Below are 17732 nucleotides of genomic sequence, written 5' to 3'. Positions count from 1 at the left end.
CAAGATTTGGAGCAGGCCATTAAGTTCTTAAAGGTATTTCTTTTAGTAGCCAGCTGTGGCCAAGCACCTTTTTTTTATTGCTATAGATCAGTGTTGTCTAATCCATGTCCTGAAGTGCTACAGCTCTGCATATTTTGCACATTTCCCTGCTCAAGTCTGACGCAACTCCTTCACTTGAATCAGGTGAGTTGTAGAAAACAGGGCAGTGGGTCAGTCAGGATAAAAGGGAATCATGGTGATAAATCAAATGCCTACTAATGCAATTTTGATTAAACATCTTAAAGAGAGGCAGAGTGTATCATTGGTTTAACGCTACATGGAGATGAATTGCAGCTGTTGGCATTTATGCAACAGCAAATCCACAACACAGCTGCTGGAAAGGCTTTACCAGATGAACTAGAAGCTGCTGTTATATACAGCGATCCTTTCTGTTAGTGCCGTTAAGGTGGTAAAAATTTGTGAAACACTTGTTGCCATACAGCCAAGTCGGATCTAATTGCAGCCTCACATCTGAACATCACAACTAAAGTAGAATGTTATTACTTTAGAAATGGCTGACCTCATTTCACTTCAGACCACTCCATCAGTCTATTTATCTACCAACCACTGAGAGGATATGAGCTAATTTTGTCAAAACAATCACATATTTAATAATAAAATGTAATAATTTAAATCCATTAAAACTAAGCATCTGAAAGATGTATCTGAAAGTGGTGGATTTGAGATTGAGAGCTTAAAAACAAAGAGAATAGAAGACTTGGCATTGTGGTTTTACTGTTGGCAGGGGTGTTTCTAGATACTCTTGGGGCCCAAGGCAAGAGGTGCCTTGGGCCTCCCAAGCGCACCTTCCAACATACACACATACACACACACTCACACAAGCTGTTTGTTTGTTTGTTTGTTTATTTCCAACAATATTGAATGATTAAAAAAGTGGCAGATTCCCGAGGTGCTGTCGAGTTCTAAAGGGACTTCAAATCATGTGGTTGATTTGACTAATAGAATAAACTCCAGCCATTTCTGATCAGGAGGATTCTGGACATGTCACGATCGGACACAGTGTCTGAATAAAAATGGTTCCATCTTAATTGAGCAATGTCAGCCCTTCTTGGTGGCCTCCTTAGGAGTTCGGCCCTTTGACAGTTTCCTGCTTTACCTTGTTGAAAAACGCCTCTGGCTGTTGGGCACATTTCATCTTTGAAAGGAGGGAAGCAGTCAGAACATGTTTGACAGAACATGGCCTCGTTAGCCCAGGATTGCTTTGGATTTCTCTGAAATTGTAGCCAAATTCTTAAGCAGAATTCCAGTTGTCTACCCAAACCAGGTTTGTCCTGTCCTTTTCTCCCCTTTGTTCACTTCACACCAACCGAATCAGCAGAAATTCTCCACCTGTGCAGGTTTCATTCTATTAAAAGGAAGTTTTTCATTTCCACTTGCTGGGGTTTGCTCTGTAAAAGTGCCTTGAGATGACTGCGTTGTATTTGGTGCTATAGAAATAAAATTGAATTGAATTTGAATATCTTACGCCCACTTTAACCACAGTGTTTCCAACTGTTCTGCTTCAGAGACAGCCCAATTGAGCCTAAAGAAATTAACGATGAACTAATGTGAAAAGTCACAGAAATACCATCACAGCCATTAGACGATTGATGCTGTCCCATTACATCCCTGTTGACCCCTTTTTGACACATTGACAGTTTCTGGCAGAGCCATATCGGAGTGTGTCTTCAATCTCATGGAAATCTTCCTTCAAAAGTAGAACTTTTGTTAATCTGCTAAAGTCGTACAAACCATCACAGAAGCTTTTCATTCCATATAAATACGACACTAGAATGCAGGTCTCATTCAAATGTTGATTTCTCATGAACCTGAATGTCCAGACGAATTTGTAATTTTGAAGTCAAGTTAGTTTTCTGTTAGAAGTGCAGGTTTCTCAAAAGTACATACTGTATTGTTGTTTAGCACACCATGCGTGTCTTGAATCTACAAACTTGTTGACTGGCCTTGGCCTCCTTTCTGTGTGGAATTTGGCTGATCTCTGTACTTCTTCTCCGATTTTCCCTCCCAGTCCAAATGGTGGTGACTTGGTCTTGCTAAATTCCTGGTACGTGTGAGTGTGTGTGTTGTTGCCCTGTGATGGACTGGTGACCTGTCCAAGAGCACTGCTTTCACCCACAGTTGGGTTTGAGTTGGAGAAAGTGCTACAAAGATTGGCTGGATCAATAATTGACCATAATTTGTTACTGTCTCTGTCATAAGTCATTTCTTTATGTTTGCTAATGCATCATTGTTTCTTACTCAGCTCTTAAAGTAGTTCCTTTTTTTTTCTTTACTGCTTTCTGAAGTGTGTGTTAAAAACATGTTTATGCGCTTCCCACTACCGCTTTGAATGAAATTGCTGCACTTGTGACACTGGAAGTTGAAACACATGAGAAGTGTGGCAGGAAATGTGATGCGAGACGCTCATGTGTCAACAAAGATGCATGTCATGAGCCGGGAACTTCCTCCTCGGTGCGTCCGCGGTCGGTCAGATGTGCGGCTCCCGTCATGTGGTCAATGATAGATGAAAATTTCACTAGGCTGTCAGCGTCTCAATCCAGTAATCGTCAAATTAAGCAACCACTACATTCTTTTATGTTATATTGGTTGTGGAAAAGGTCATAATGAAGGGCTTTTTTAGTGTATTTTTCTGTATAAACTATGGTTGAAATCAAGCAAAACAAACCCAATGTGTTTCTTGTGCATTCATCCAAGTGTTTGTTTTGAAATGACGTACCTCACGGACCGAAAGGTTTCTCTTTCAATTTTGCCCACAGTGTGTGACCTGACATCTCATGACAGCAGTGACTCAAATCGGGGCTGGTTTTATTTAGGGGGAAGTTTAGCTGTTCCAAAACAGAGACCCAGAAATGGCTGGTGGGAATTATCAGTATTTGTGCATAAACACAACAAAACTACACAAATGAAACACCAGAGAAAACCAGAGATAATAATAATCCAAACAGTCAGTGTGAAGTAGATTGGCTGTATAGATCATAATATGCACCTTTCTTCTTTTCTTCTTGGCTTGTTGAGCAAATCAAAGAGCTGATGAGTCAAACAGGAAAAGAGACCTGATGGGAGGAGAGTGAAGAAGTGTTGAGTGTGTTTCTCATCGGCTTGTGACACACTCGGTGCCTCCTGCGGGGAAGACAGCACAATGACTGGTGAGTATTTTAATCCTTTTTTTACATCACTAATTTGAACATTTTCTGTATAAGAGGAAATTTGACCTTTTGCAAAAAATGTTGAGTTCAGATTCAAGGTTTACATTTTGGGGATTTTTTTTTGTTTTTCTTTTGTTTTCTGGATATATGCTACAAATTGTGACCCAAAAATAAAAAATGAAAAAATCATCAGCTGTAATAAGTCAGTGAACCACATTCATGGAGATGAAATGAATGAAAACAATCATGAAAACATGCATCGGAGTTTGAAACATCATCTTGACTTTTATCCACAGATCCAAATATGTCCTCTTTCATCTTTGACTTTGGCTCCATTTATGAAGAGCTCAACTTTACTTACAATGACTCCGAGTTTTTCATTGACCCTGCGACGCAACCCTGCAACCCCTTCATCCTCCCGGACAGCGTGACCATCGTCGTCTGCGTGTTCTACGTCTCAATCTTCGTGTTGGCGATCCCGGGAAATCTGGTTGTGGGTCTGGTGATCGGCCTCAGCAAGCAGTCGCTGCAGCCCTCTGACCTCTACCTCCTGCACCTGGTGGTGGCCGACCTCCTGCTGGCCGTCACCCTCCCGTTCTGGGCCACCTCCGTCACGCAGGGGTGGGTGTTCGGCGACGCCATGTGCAAGATCGTCACCGTCCTCCAGGAGCTGAGCTTCTACGCGAGCATCCTCTTCCTGACCTGCATCAGCATGGATCGCTACCTGGTGATCGTCAGGGCGATGGAGGCCCGCAGGGCCAACCGGCAGCTGGTGAGCTGGGGGGTGTGCGTGGCCGTGTGGGCCGTCGGGGCGCTGCTGTCCCTGCCGGGCTTGTTCAATTCCTCTTTCTCCTCGCACAACTCCAGTCAGATAGTGTGCGCGGAGCTGTACAATCCGAGCAGCGCCGACGAGTGGCGGCTGGCCACCAGAGTGCTCCGCCACGCGCTGGGCTTCGTCGTCCCCCTGGCCATCATGCTGCCTTGCTACGGGGTCACCATAAAGCGCCTGCTGCACGTCCGCGGGGGGTTCCAGCGGCAGCGCGCCATGCGGGTCATCGTGTTCGTGGTGGTGGCCTTCCTCCTCTGCTGGACGCCGTACCACATCGCGGTGATGGCGGACACCTTCTTCCGGACCAGGATCGTGCCTTACCAGTGCCCGGCGCGCATGGCGGTGGACCAGGCCATGTTCGCCACCCAGAGCCTCGGCCTGCTCCACAGCTGCGTCAACCCGGTGCTGTACGCGTTCGTGGGCCAGAAGTTCAGGCAGAGGCTGCTGCAGCTCTTGATGAAGATGGGCGTGATGGAGAGAGCGTCGGTGTCCAGGAGCAGCAGGTCGTCCCTGTCTTCAGAGATAACCTCCACCTTCATGTGAGAACACAGAAATGCAACCAGCGAGTTTTAAAGAGTGGCGTGGCCTTCCCTGGGGACTGCAGCAGGACAAAAGTTGGGGTCAGGAAAGCCTTTTCCCTTTTTCCCAGTATGGAAATCATGTTAAAAAGAAATACACTGATATTAAAGTGTATGATTGTTTCAAGCTCAGATAGTGTAAAATTTCATCTAGCATAAATGTATGCTTTCATATGGTGTTTGATGCAGTGAAAAATGGTTTTATTGTCATTCGTCATGTGTTAAAGCAAAAACATAACAGGTGCAAACAATAAAGAAAACGAGCCACTTATTGCAATCAGCTGTGCTGAAGCAAGGAGACGTGGAAGGCATGCAGAGCTGCAGGAACTGAGGGTTTGACGCCTGTGCCTCACTCTAAAAACCGCTGGTTTAGACTCTTCGAACGGACAAATCATTGCTGAACACAGAACCTCAAGCACTGGAAAGCAGATTACTTCACTTCTTCTTCGCACACATCAGCCAGCAGCTCACAGATCAGGCGGATGTCATCCAACAGATCTACTGTGTGAACATGTTTTCATGCTTTTTATTGTTATTTAACCTGTCTTCATATCATCTGACACTTACTATCTACCCCAGCCTTTTTCCTCAGTTCTGTTTAGATTTAAGGAAACTGAAAATATTGCAGTAGATTTAAAAAAAACCAACAGCCAAATGACTCAACGCAGCTAAAAGCTGTTGGAAATGCCGTTGAAACATTTCTCTGTTAGTTTGTGAAATATTTGCTGTCTTATCAAAACTGCACCTTAACAGATCTCCTCATCAATTTGTAATGTGTACAGGCATATGTGAGAGTCTTTTTTTTTTTTAAGCTTTTGTATATTTTACTGAAGGCAGCTGGTTGTCTTTCACAAGCTAAACATAGCTTTAAGTTTCTTAATTGTTGACATTTTCTTCTAAGGTGAAGAACATTTTAATAAAGTTTTATATTTAAAAATCTACTGTAATCTCTTATTCCACTGTGAAAAAAAATGCATACGCATGGTACCACTGCTGGTAAATCATAGCTCAAAATGCAGAAATGAAGTATTTATCTTTATTTTCAGATGTAACCTTTGCAAATAAGAAAATCAGTTTGTTTAGGGAGAAACCTCCATAAGAACTATCTCTGAAAGTATCAATCAGAATATCATTGAAACGTTATTTGTTATTTGAATATTGATAACAAATAATCCCAAAAGTATATATACAATGTTTCAAGCCTTGTGTTGTAATTATAGCAGTTAGCTCAAGATAATAACTGGATTTGAGCAAATATAATTGTCAGATTTCTTTGACCTTCGTGTGTTTTAAAATGACAAAAAAACAAAAAATGGTAGAATTTGTTTTGTTTTTGTTTGAATAAAAATATGAAGTGTTAACACTTAGAATTATGGGAAAAATAGGCATTTATTTTGCATTTGTTTGGATCGTATGTCTTCTAAGCTAAAATTTGTTTAGAAGGAAACATGAAATATGCTAATTTAGATGTGATTTTGACCACACAAAAAAAAAACTCCATTGAGGCAGGTGACTTTTTGTCTGAAACAGTGAATATTTAGGGGCAATTCCACTGTTAATAGACACAATAAATAATGAAACTAATCAAAAATATGGGAAGTTTCATCTCTACTGTAAATTTAACCATAATTAAAAGTAACCCAATTTTAATATTTATGCAAAATCACTTTCCTCCATTTTAGAAATGCAACAAGAAACAATGTTTTTTTGTTTGTTTAACTAAGCACAGTAACTGTGGGTAATTCTGTTATGCAGCTTGTTTTGATGAAAGTCAGTTCATCTTGAAGCAACAACACAAACATGTAAACAAACCATTTTGAGGGGGAAGTGGGCTTTTTCTAGAAGCTGGATAGCGGAAGTGTCAAACATATGGTCCATGGGCCAAAATGCTTAACATTAAAACTAAACAGAGTCATTTCTGTTGTATTTACAGGAAGCGGTTGTTTTTGTAAAAGCAGCAGTCATGAAAGACCGCTGTCTGAATAGCATAAGCAAACTGGGTTGGAGTTGCAGTGGATTCTGCAAATTTTTACAGCTAAGAAAACTCAAAGCCAGATCACGTTTCATTTTTATCAGTGAGAAATACATGCTGCAAATAGAGGATCCTGTTTTTGTGATATGTTTTTCTGTATTTTACACATATTTAAAAAGTGGCATCATGTTAAAACTTTTTGCCACTTGTGTTTGTAAATACAAACTTTTCCAAGTAGTGTGAATAGTGTTAATATGTTGAATGAAATGTAAATGCATTTTGGCAACAGAGGGGAGGCAGTTGTGGTTGTTGGGAGATTGTAATGCTAATTTTTCACCTGTCTGCACCACCACTGCTTGAAAAGACCTGTATTCAGGCCTGATTACAGCAACACACCCCTCCTGTAGTCAGGCATATGTAATCAGGCGTATCTCAGCTGCAATGCAGGAGCCTGAGAATGCCTGAATACGTACGATCTTTAGGGCTCGCATACGGCCTTGAAAAGGTGTGAAATGTTGACACCTCTTGAGCCCCACAATGGTCAGTTGCCATGGAGATCAATCCCCCGGTTTCCTGCAGGGGGGGCATTTGCATCTCACACCTTGGGCCTTATTCTTACATCTGATTGGTTGTTTTGCCCTCACTGGCCCTACCGCCGTTGGTCAAATATGCAGGGGGATTTGTTTGATTTGCATATATTAACTTTATTATACTTTAATTCATCATAAATGATTCAATGTAGTTATAATTCATGTAATCTTATACACTATCATAAATAAAAATGACGCACTGTCAGAGCATAAATGTTTATTTTGTGGTAAAAAAAAAAAAACTGTATACAAATGTGCATCATTACAGTCCAATGCATAAAAACACAATGAAAAAAAAAACAATATAAAAACAATTTACTGTTTACTGACTGTGCTGCAGTGAACAAAAAAAAAAAAACCCCACAAAGTATGCACAATGTGTCCCACAGCACAGAGCCACCAACAGGTCACTCCTGTGCTGCTCTGCAGGCAACTCTCTGGTGATGGTAGGCCGCTTATTTTGTATCAGCCTCCAGTCTATTTTGCAGCGCAGCACACAGCGCTGACAACTTTGCTTCGAGGTGGAAGCCGGACCCACACAGGCTTGTCATCCAAGATGGTGTCCTCCTCCTCTGACATGAGGTCAATGTATGCCATTTCCCATACGCCCTCTTCGTCGCCACGGATGACGCCACCTTTGGTTTTGAAAAGCTGCCAAAGCACAGAGAAAATGGACATTTTATCACTGAGCAAATTAGATTGGGGAGAGTCAAAGAAAAGCATGGAGAGATGCAGTCTTCACTTACTCTTCTTTTCTTGTTTAGTTGCTACAGAAACCCTGCGCCTCCCTTTCTCCTCAGGAGTATCATCTTGGCTCCTGAAAGTTAGCCGGAGTGTTTCAAAATAGGTTTTGCAGCAGGCTAAAGAGGAAAGGGTTCAATTATTAATAAAATTGGTCACATATATTGGAACAGCTCGGTAGATAAGGAAGAAAACTTATGTTCCTTCCTAGTTTAGTTTTAGTGGCATCAGACAATTTAACTCACCTCCTCAGGCTCCACATTTGGGTGGGCCAAACGTCCTGTGCCAGAAAGGTGGTCACCTTAGAATTGCGGGGTGAAGACACACTGGAAAACAAATGGAGTCTGTGATTAGGAGGAGGGATGGCCTGCTGAGTGGCTCAGGCTGAAACAACACTTTCAGAATTTAATATTACCCAAACACAAAATTGTAATCATACCTTAAATGTGCATCATAACATTTGCTAGCATCATGTTGGGCCATGTTGTATAAAGTATTGAACTCAGTGATCAACATAGAGTGAGAAATTGGACCCAATGGCAATTTTAATTTTGTAGAACTGAAATAATAAAAAAATATATATATATTGATATAAATTTTTAAGGATATTTGAAATGCTGAAATGCTTGTAAGTCTTGGAGACCCCCCCCCCCCCCCCCCCCCCCCCCCCCCAAAAAAAAAAAAAAAAAAAAAATGCATATATCTTCAAGACACATCTCTGCTTTTGGTGCTTTTTTTTTTTTTATGAAATGGGCCTGTTGATGAGACAAAAAGAGAGGAAGGATCCACCACACAGCCCCCTGCTGACATTCATCAGCATAAGAAAGACCAAGTCACACCTAGTAAGGCAGACTCCTGAAAGTGGCTGTCTGCAGCCTTTTGCTGGCACAGGACCTGTATATCAGCCGTATCCTCTTCCTGGGTACTCCTGAATACAGCCCTTTTTTTGCTGTGCACTTTAATTCAGATTGGGCTGTATGTGGTGTCTGAACTGAGTTTGACACTCATACACTCAAGAAAACTCCCAGGCCTTTAAAAACAGAATTTGATTCTAGCTTTCATTAAAAAAAAAAGTAATAATACAATAAATTGAATTTTAATTTGTGCTACTTGTTTTTATACAAGTTAAGTCAGATTTGTGTTTAAGCTGTGCTTGTGTGAGTGAGCATGTGTCTACATAGATGTGTGCACATTGGGTGTGGAATTATTTATTTAAAATAAAATACATTTTGCATGCCAGCATGTATCAAGGATGTGTAATTGTTCTTCAAATTATTTAGTGATATGGGCCATTTCTAGTATCTTCTACTTGAAACTGACCCGTTAAGCTGATTTTTGAAACAGGTTGGTGGTGCATTTGATAAATTTTCCATTACGGTTGAAAGAGTTGCACATTTTTCTAGATCCTGTGAAGCTTTGAAGTTAATGTCAGTACTTTCTGCTCCATTAGTCCACATGTAGATGAATCTCAAAAACTACCATTATCCTTAAAAACCTTTAATGACCACATGGACAAAAGAGATTGTTCCCCCGTCAGACTTTACATTTGACCTACAAATTAACTCCCGGTAGCGACCACCCGGCTCCTTTGCGCTGAGTGTTGCACCCTCTCACATGTTCTACTGACCCCCAGGTTGGCTAAAAATGAAAAGGGGGCGGAAGCCGAGCAGTGAGTGGGCAGACAGATCAGTGTGCAGCTGTCACTGCGAGGGGCTTTGCTGAGGTGGGACTGTCATTTCCCCCCTTCGGACGAACTGGCCGAGTCAGGGGGAGATTATGAGTGAGTTGGTTTGACTCACGGGACGACGAGCGGAGCGGCGGGAGGGAGGTTCTGTGCGACTTGCCGGGCAGGATTTGATTTTTGCCGGTGACCCCGAAGCCAAGCAAGAACAACGTCCCAAGGCCGCCGGGGGATACAGAAGACTCAAGATTAGCACGCCATGTTTTATGAAGACGTTACATTCTCGTAGGAAAAGGTTACCGAAGACTGAGGAGTCCGAAAGGAGGGTTAGAAGCAGAACCGTCACTTCCAAGAGACAAGTCGACGGAGCTGTTAATGCAATATGATCCAGTGCGACTTGCCCTAAAAATACCTTTGGGCAGGAGAGTGGCAGCTATGTCTATCTGCTTGATTACCTGGTCATCAGCTATTACTTTTTCTACTTTGGGAAACAACTAAGGTCTGAGATCTGCCGTTCGAAGGGAAGTAATCACTGCACATGTCTCAAGATAGTTTGAGTTGCTTTCTACTATATGAAAACCTTTTAATAAATGTTTTAAATAATGTGAAGACAACGTTGACTGAAAGTTACATGTGAAGTTTGCTCATTGACTGTAATGTAGTGACTGTAATGTAAGTCCTATAGCCAAAGACTTCAGGTAGCAAGTTCTTCCTTTAACTGACTCAGTTGAATCATGAGAAAGGCTGAAGTGCAGATGACCCTTAAAAAAGGGGCAGACGAAGCGGTGGCGCCGCCGAGTCCCATAATCCCCCCGAAACGGTCCAAAGCGAGCTCGGAGCAAGTCGTTCCGGATCCCCGAGGTCCTGGTGGTCCTGCCCAAACTCCTCCTGTTTTTATACGCAAAATGAGGAACGCCGCCGTGGGGACGGGCTGCGACATCCGTCTGAAGGTGACTGTGGCCGGAGACCCTCAGCCCTCCCTGTACTGGTACCACAACGACGACCTCCTCAATATGGAAAACCAAGAATACGGAGGGCTCTGGATTAGGGATTGCAAACCCAGTGATGCTGGTCTGTACACCTGCATCGCCAACAACCACCTGGGAGAGGCCCGGAGCAGCGCTGTGCTGGCTGTACTGGACCTGGGTGAAGGTAATATGAGTACATGTACTTTAAGTAAAACTTGTCTTTCAATTGGACCGTTCAAATCTGTAAACTTAGGCCCAATCTCCATGACATTTCAAGCAAAAATGCAGAATTTTTGCATTTTCAGTTCAGAAAGGTTTTGCATTTCGTCTGGACAGATGACTAGGTTGGCCTGCCGCTATGGATGACTCTCAATTCTTAAAGTTCTATATGAACTGGGAGTCATACGACTCTGGAGGCCGCCATTGTTATTGTCCATCTAATCAAACATGTGCGAAGAGCTACTTACTGCGGCCGTGGTGCATATGCACAGTAGCATCATATCAGAAAAGTAGTGTTTTCTCCATTTACATGGACTCGAAGCGTTTTCAAAAAGTTCCACCTTGGGACATGTTTTCAAAAACTTGCCATTTTAGTGCCTCCGAGTACAGTTGTCGTGTAAACAGACATCCAAATCTCAACGAAAGTTCTCCGTTTTCACTTGAAAATGCTGAGGTGTAAACAGGGCCTGATTGGACAAAACCTAAAAACTTTTCTTTCTCTTTAGGACTCAATGATGATGATTGTTGATCATTTCTTAGTTGCAGTGAACTTCAATTGCATTCCAACAATCTCCCATCGTGAAAATCCACGTCAAACAAAACTACCCAGAATCCCACAGTCTTCCAAAAGGTCGTCATCTCATGACGACGAGAACGAAAACACATTGAGGGATCTTTTAAAACGTTGTGCTGATAAAAATGGGTGCAAACTTGATATTATGTGTTTCTTTAGTAGATGATCTGATAGCAGGGCACACTGACGATGGAGTCCATCCATTTAGCACCTTTATCGTCATGACTATGAGGCGTGTGTATAACAGGTATGTGTTTGCACAGAAATGCTGGGAGGAGATGATGCTGATAGATTTATCTCCAACATGCAAAATGGACGTCTTGTTTGGGATGTTCTCAATGTTTGAGTGGTTGAAAAATGAGGTGTAAAATCAGCTTATCCTTCAGTAGAGATGCTGCTGTTGTGTTGAGAGTCATCTCCTCACCTGGTTTATTCTATTTTCCCTGTTGAGTCTCTTCTTAGGTGTTGCTCTAAAGAGATCTTTTCTGAATATCTTCTGTTGCTGTTCTGTTTTTATCCCAACATTGATATGATGGTAGCAGTGGTGTAGAGATTAGGAAGCAGGCTTGGTATTGGAGGTTTGCAGGTTTGAATCCCATGCAGGTTACCCACTATGGGTTACTGAGCAAGACCCTTGATCCTCTGATCCTCCCCTGACAGGTGGGGTGGGGGGGGGCGACACCATGGCAAGCCCTCAGCTCCTAGTATGTGTAGTTAAGGTTAGCTATGAATAGTATGGGTTACATGGATGGCTTCTTTGTGACAGATCATCTCTCATACGTCTTTTTTTTCTTTTGAGAAAAAAAGACGTATTTCTTTTTCATATTCATGTTTGATTACTCCCTCCTGTAATATGGCCTCATCTAATCATTGTCTGATGGACTACTGAATGGTAGCTCTAACGTCTTAATGGAGATGTATTAGCATCATCAGCATAAATTCATATATTTGACTTTACTGAAATTCAGTCTTCAAAGTCTTCAAATCAACAGATTGTCAGGTTGACACATGAAGAAAAAGATCTCATATATCCAGGCACTTGAAAAGCCTCAAGCAGTCAAGGAAAGTGCATTCATGTTGAGTTAATTTTTCACATATCGTTTTTTACAAATTCCACTAATCTGCTCTTGATAATGGGAGACGTTAACCTCCTTCGTGCATGGTCAAATAACGGCTTCTGCTTTAGTAGTGAATCCTTGGAAGAGTTTCGGCCAAGGATGCTGAGAAGAGCAATGCGGTGTGCATTCTGATCTATAAAAGTCCTCTATTTATGCTTTTTGTCATCTCCAGCGCTGATCGAAATTCAGCTCACCTGACAAGTCTGACCCCCTCTGCTGCCCTGAAAAATGACATTACCAGCTTCCTCAGATGTGCCCTTCAAATATCCACTGAAGCACTTTGTCATTCTCCTGCGGTGTGAATGTGAAGTGGAACTTCTCCCTTCAATTTGTTCCCGCTGACAGAAAGTACCGCGTGTGGCACTGCGAGCGCACGAATCCACATATCAAGGCTCATCACGTCGTGCTGAGCGGGCTTCAATGGCTTGGCATCAGTAACGGTTTGAGGAAATGAAAGCATTATCTGATGCTGTGGAAAAATGAGGACCAGGTGCCTCTGTGGTGATTCCTTCTGAATTCAAACAATTCGATTCTTCAGTGCCAGATCGTGATAGGAGATTTGGCACGGCAGCAGTGGTGTTGTGTTCTGACTGAGACACTTTGAGATTGTCTTCCAGTGATTGAGGATGTCTTCTAGTGTGGGCAGCACGAAACCACAGAGCATTACATATCCCGTCCTGTATAAATGTTGGATGCTCGAGCAGACCACAGGAATGATGTGGGTATAGAAATGTATCCCACTATGATAAGACAACATGCTGATTACTAAAGGTGGATATTCCCAGTCAGTTGTTGCAAGATAAAGAAAATATTTTCAGTAGTATTCATTAAAACTTATAAGAAGGGAACAACTGTTAGTTTTTTCTTTTAAAGAAATTCTCACCCAAGTACGTTAAAATACAATGAAAAATTGCAATAAATATTTTTTCAAGTCATGTATGTTTTTTTTAATCATCACCTTTAATCAAGGTGCTATAATTTTCATCACTGAAATTAAAGGATGCTTGAAAGTTGATCAATTTATAAGCATTATTCTGATGTCTGTGGATCCATTTATATGACAGTATTTCATGTGAAAATGCATCATTTTTACATTTTCATTTCAGAAAAGTTTTGCATTCATATGGCAGCATTTTGAAAATTATGTCCATTTACACAGAAGCGGTAGAAACAATGAAAAAGATATAGCTCACATTCCAGGCCACGAGCTGGTGCTGTTGACTGTTTTTTGTTATGAGACCACGCATGCATGTGCACAGACAACAGTACACTATAATCATGAACAATGATGAGCACGCGGACATTTGCATAGACAGACAACAAAGTATACTCTCAACTATAAAAGTGAACCGTTTTCAAAAGTTTCAGTGGCATCGAGCATCATTGTTGTGAAACTGAACACCCAAAACATAACAAAAGTATTCCGTTCTCACTTGAAAATGTCACGTAAACGGAACTTCAGATGCACCAAAAAGATGATTCCAAAGTATTGCTGAAATTATGACTCTCTTATAAATCCGAAAGACCAATTTTGTCATCAGAGTGAATAAGAAATTAAGAAAAAACAAACAAAAAAAATATGGATCTATACCTTTTAAAACTTCAGAGCTGGTTCAATAAATTATTAATTATATAGCAGAACGAATGAGGTGCTTTTAATTTTTAGAGTTGTATCATTTTGTTCTCAAATAAAGTCCTTTTTTATTACACTCAATTAAAATAGTAAAATCACACCTACAGTTTAGCATTATTGAAATGTAGCTTCAAATTCAGGCAGTACAATAGTCATGTTAATATTGTCATTGACTACAGTTTTAAAATTGGTCAGTTTCCAGTATTTCGCAGCTAAGTTTAAAGAACAGAGTGGCGGTTCTCTGGGTTTTCTTCATGGAACTTTTCCTTGACTCTCCATTTTAACCTTCAGTTTGATTCAGCTCTCTCCTGCTTTGCCTTGTGCGTAAGTCTCCAGCTGTCCCATCACTCAATGATACTGCCTGAATCTTTTCTCTCTCTCTCTCTCTCTCTCTCTCTCTCTCTCTCTCTCTCTCTCTCTCTCTCTCTCTCTCTCTCTCTCTCTCGCCGTCTTTGAAAATGTCTCTCCGTCCCGCCCCCCTTGTCCACCGACTCTCCACAGTTATTTTTACAGCGGAATGTGCCAGGCCTCAGATTTTTCTGATGTTAGCACAGGCCAGTGTCTCTCCTGTTACACAGGAAGACATCACGGCTAATTTTAGCCCGGCCCTGTTCGACTCCCCTCACACACTCCTACTGATCAAGGAAAAGGCCAAATTTGAACGCTAAACATGCAAGCTCATACGTTGTTGGCCACATGTTGCATGACGTAATGCACTTTCCATAGAAATCGATCTGTCAAGTCGATGTTCTATGTAACATCTACCGTTTCAATATTCCCAGAACTGACTGATACTGTTAATAAAAGTCACATGTTCCTGCAACTAGAAACACAGCCATTATTTTGTTGATGTGTTTCTTGCATGACTAAGATTCATTTCTATCTTTCCTGGTTACTAACTACCAGCTCATGACTGCTACCTGCTGTTGAGCACTAGCAGATTCTGTACATTAGGTTTAGTCAAAGCTTCTAAATTCTTTGGAAGTTTTGGATGTAGTCCATGAAATAAACTAGAGAACTAGTATTATTTTTTCATAATACTGTTTTTTAAATGATGTTATTATTGTCTTTTTGGACATTTTGTAGCTGAAACTAAATACAGCGTCGTCGACATATCGTCTCATAAGTTGATGCAGTCACGTTGTTATAAAAAGTTGCCTATTTCAGTTTGTGCATATAAACTTGAAGGCGCTTCGTGACACTGGACACCACCACACACTACAGCCTGTAAATCACTGTAAATCAAGCTTTAAAGTGATGTCGATAAGAAAGCTGTGCTGCCTTTCCAAGGCTTGCAGAGTAATTTTACCACTTGGCAGGGTCTAAATGTGGGAACTTTAGAAGTCGCCACTGAGCGTGACTGTGGCCCCTCTCCAGTGTGTTTGGATGGTTTCCTCAGTGTGTTGTCCTTCTCCTGGATCATGAATGTGAGTGAACAGGTGGAACCGCAGTCACACTCTGGAAATCCCCGACATCGCCATGTTGTTTCAAGCTGCAGAACCACAAGTGCATTTTCCTTTCTGTTTATTCCAGAAGCATCATCAAATCACTGATACAGATTTTCTCGGATTGTATTCCTGATGCTTTGATGGGCCTTTAGCCTCAATGTATGCAAAGTAAAATGAATGAGTTGCTGTGTAAGGAAAGCTTTCAAACTAACAGAGTTGCTCTAAGTCAGGCTTTGGGGTGCATTAAAGGTTTCCACTTTCCTAGTCTTTAGAAAATAATGTAGAATTGGTAAAAGCTCATGAAAAATGAAGCTGGGCACAGCATTCAGCAAACGTGGTTGAAATACCAAAATCTGCCTCTGGTCTTGAATTTTTAAACCTCTCAGCACCAAGCAGCAATCTTGCAAAATGTGCACAGAAAAAAAGAACACGCTCATTGGCATTCTGTCTGATGACTAAGGCTTTTGTTTCTTTGATGGTGGTTTTCTGTCACTATGTGTATTGATTATGCTGTTTAAGTCAAACCTGTTCAGTCACAGAACTAATGCTAAAACCACAGAGAGTAGAACTAGCAGAAATACATACTCCGATTTTAAATGTATATTTTGAATCAGTCCCAGTTGGATGGACCAGTCAGTCATGTTATAACCACAGACAGGTAAAGTGAGGAAGATGAAGGCATGGTTTACTGTCATGGTCTATCAAAAATTGCAGAATGAAAGAAAGGCGGGGTACCTGTGACAGGGTCATGGTTGATCATGATGAATGTCACCTGTGTGGCCTGATCCAGCTAATGTAGCCCAGACCAGTGCGGGAGGTAACGCTGGTATGGAAAGAACAAGGTCCTACACAACAATACTAAAGGTTGTCATTATGCTGTGGCTCAACAATAGATATTTCAAGTACTTCAAGTCTTTAATTGGACTATCCCAGGGAAACTGAACCTTGAAGGCCTTGTATTACAGTATGGTAGTTCTTGGACTATTTTCTGTAATCCAATAGACAGTATGTGTCCCCTTTTCAACCTGACTGATTAGTTTCAAATTGCAAATGTGGATCAGTTGGGATCGCTGACTGGCCAGTAACTCCTGGCTGTTATTTTGCTGTTTTTGTCGGTAACCTATTCCGTACGTCATTACTGTTATGAAATCAGTGCTGAGATTACTGTTGCTGACATTTGAATGGAAGCAGTGTTTTATCTTTTTATCTATTTAAGGATTCCTATTAGTCTTCACGAAGTAGAGACTATTCTTCCTGGGTCCTTTCTCTATAAAAATAAAAATAAAAATAAAAATGCATAGACAGTTCACAGCTAATATTCAGATTCTAACCCACTTTTGTAATAATCATTAATGGAGCAAAGGTATAAAGTGGTTTAAGGCACAATAAGAAGAAACATACAGCAACATGTACAAAACAATCACTATATTTAACTTAATTTAGCATAATTTCATGATTGATTACTGCATTCTTTAGACAACATGGTGAGTTATACTTCTTATTTCTGGAAACAGCATATTTTAGTGTGAAATGGCTCAGCATATAAATACCTTTTAAAGTGGCAGAGGCATAGAAAAAGTAGCGTTAGAGGCTTGTTTCATGTTAAACCCATGTCTGTTACAGGTGGGATGGAAATTACACAACAGTACATTGAAGTTTTTTCACTTTGTTGGAGCTTCTGTAGCTTTGTGTTCTGTTCAGAGGCCAGCTGCTAGCATCAGCACCTTTCAAGGTCTTTGTCTTGACAATTACTATTTCTCTCAACTCCTGCTAACTGGAGGACAAGTGACTTTAATCATCCTGAACTCATACAACCCTATAACAGACTTGGAGCAACTGCATTTGCTTCTACAATAAAACCAGTCATTTTGTTTTCAACAACTACTTTACTGACACGACAATTAAAATGTCATCATATTCATAGAGCCTTAGATAATTGCAGTTAATTGCTAATCTTAATTAACTTGCCCATCGCCGACTCTTCAGAGCTTTATATTGTCACCACAACATGTCAGCATCAACCTGTCAGATTAGAGGAGTAGTCCGGGAGTTCAGAGTGGATCCACAATCACTCCAGGCCACTCTGGGAAACCACTCCACTCAAGCAGTACATGATGTTGTAATATGTATATGTATTCAAAGATTAGCTGGGGAAGCCTTACCATCGATCATGGA

The 17732-nt window shown here is 41.2% G+C and overlaps 1 protein-coding gene across 2 annotated transcripts; it reads left to right on the top strand.

The window, feature by feature from the left end:
• Nucleotides 1-2889: 2889 nt before the first annotated feature.
• Nucleotides 2890-5493, top strand: LOC115403635 (C-X-C chemokine receptor type 2-like). 2 transcript variants are annotated; one of them, XM_030112604.1, is made up of 3 exons: nt 2890-3206; nt 3503-3978; nt 4074-5493. In XM_030112604.1, the coding sequence occupies exons 1-3, from the start codon at nt 3200-3202 to the stop codon at nt 4770-4772; spliced, it is 1182 nt and encodes a 393-aa protein (XP_029968464.1). In that variant the 5' UTR covers nt 2890-3199; the 3' UTR covers nt 4773-5493. The 2 variants fall into 2 exon arrangements, with proteins under 2 accessions (XP_029968464.1, XP_029968465.1); XM_030112605.1 differs by having other exon boundaries at nt 3503-4718.
• Nucleotides 5494-17732: the final 12239 nt, after the last annotated feature.

Source organism: Salarias fasciatus, chromosome 16 (assembly GCF_902148845.1).
Source record: "Salarias fasciatus chromosome 16, fSalaFa1.1, whole genome shotgun sequence".
Taxonomy (NCBI): Eukaryota; Metazoa; Chordata; class Actinopteri; order Blenniiformes; family Blenniidae; genus Salarias; species Salarias fasciatus.
Note: the sequence above shows the minus strand (reverse complement) of the source record. Positions and strands in the feature narration are given on the sequence as shown.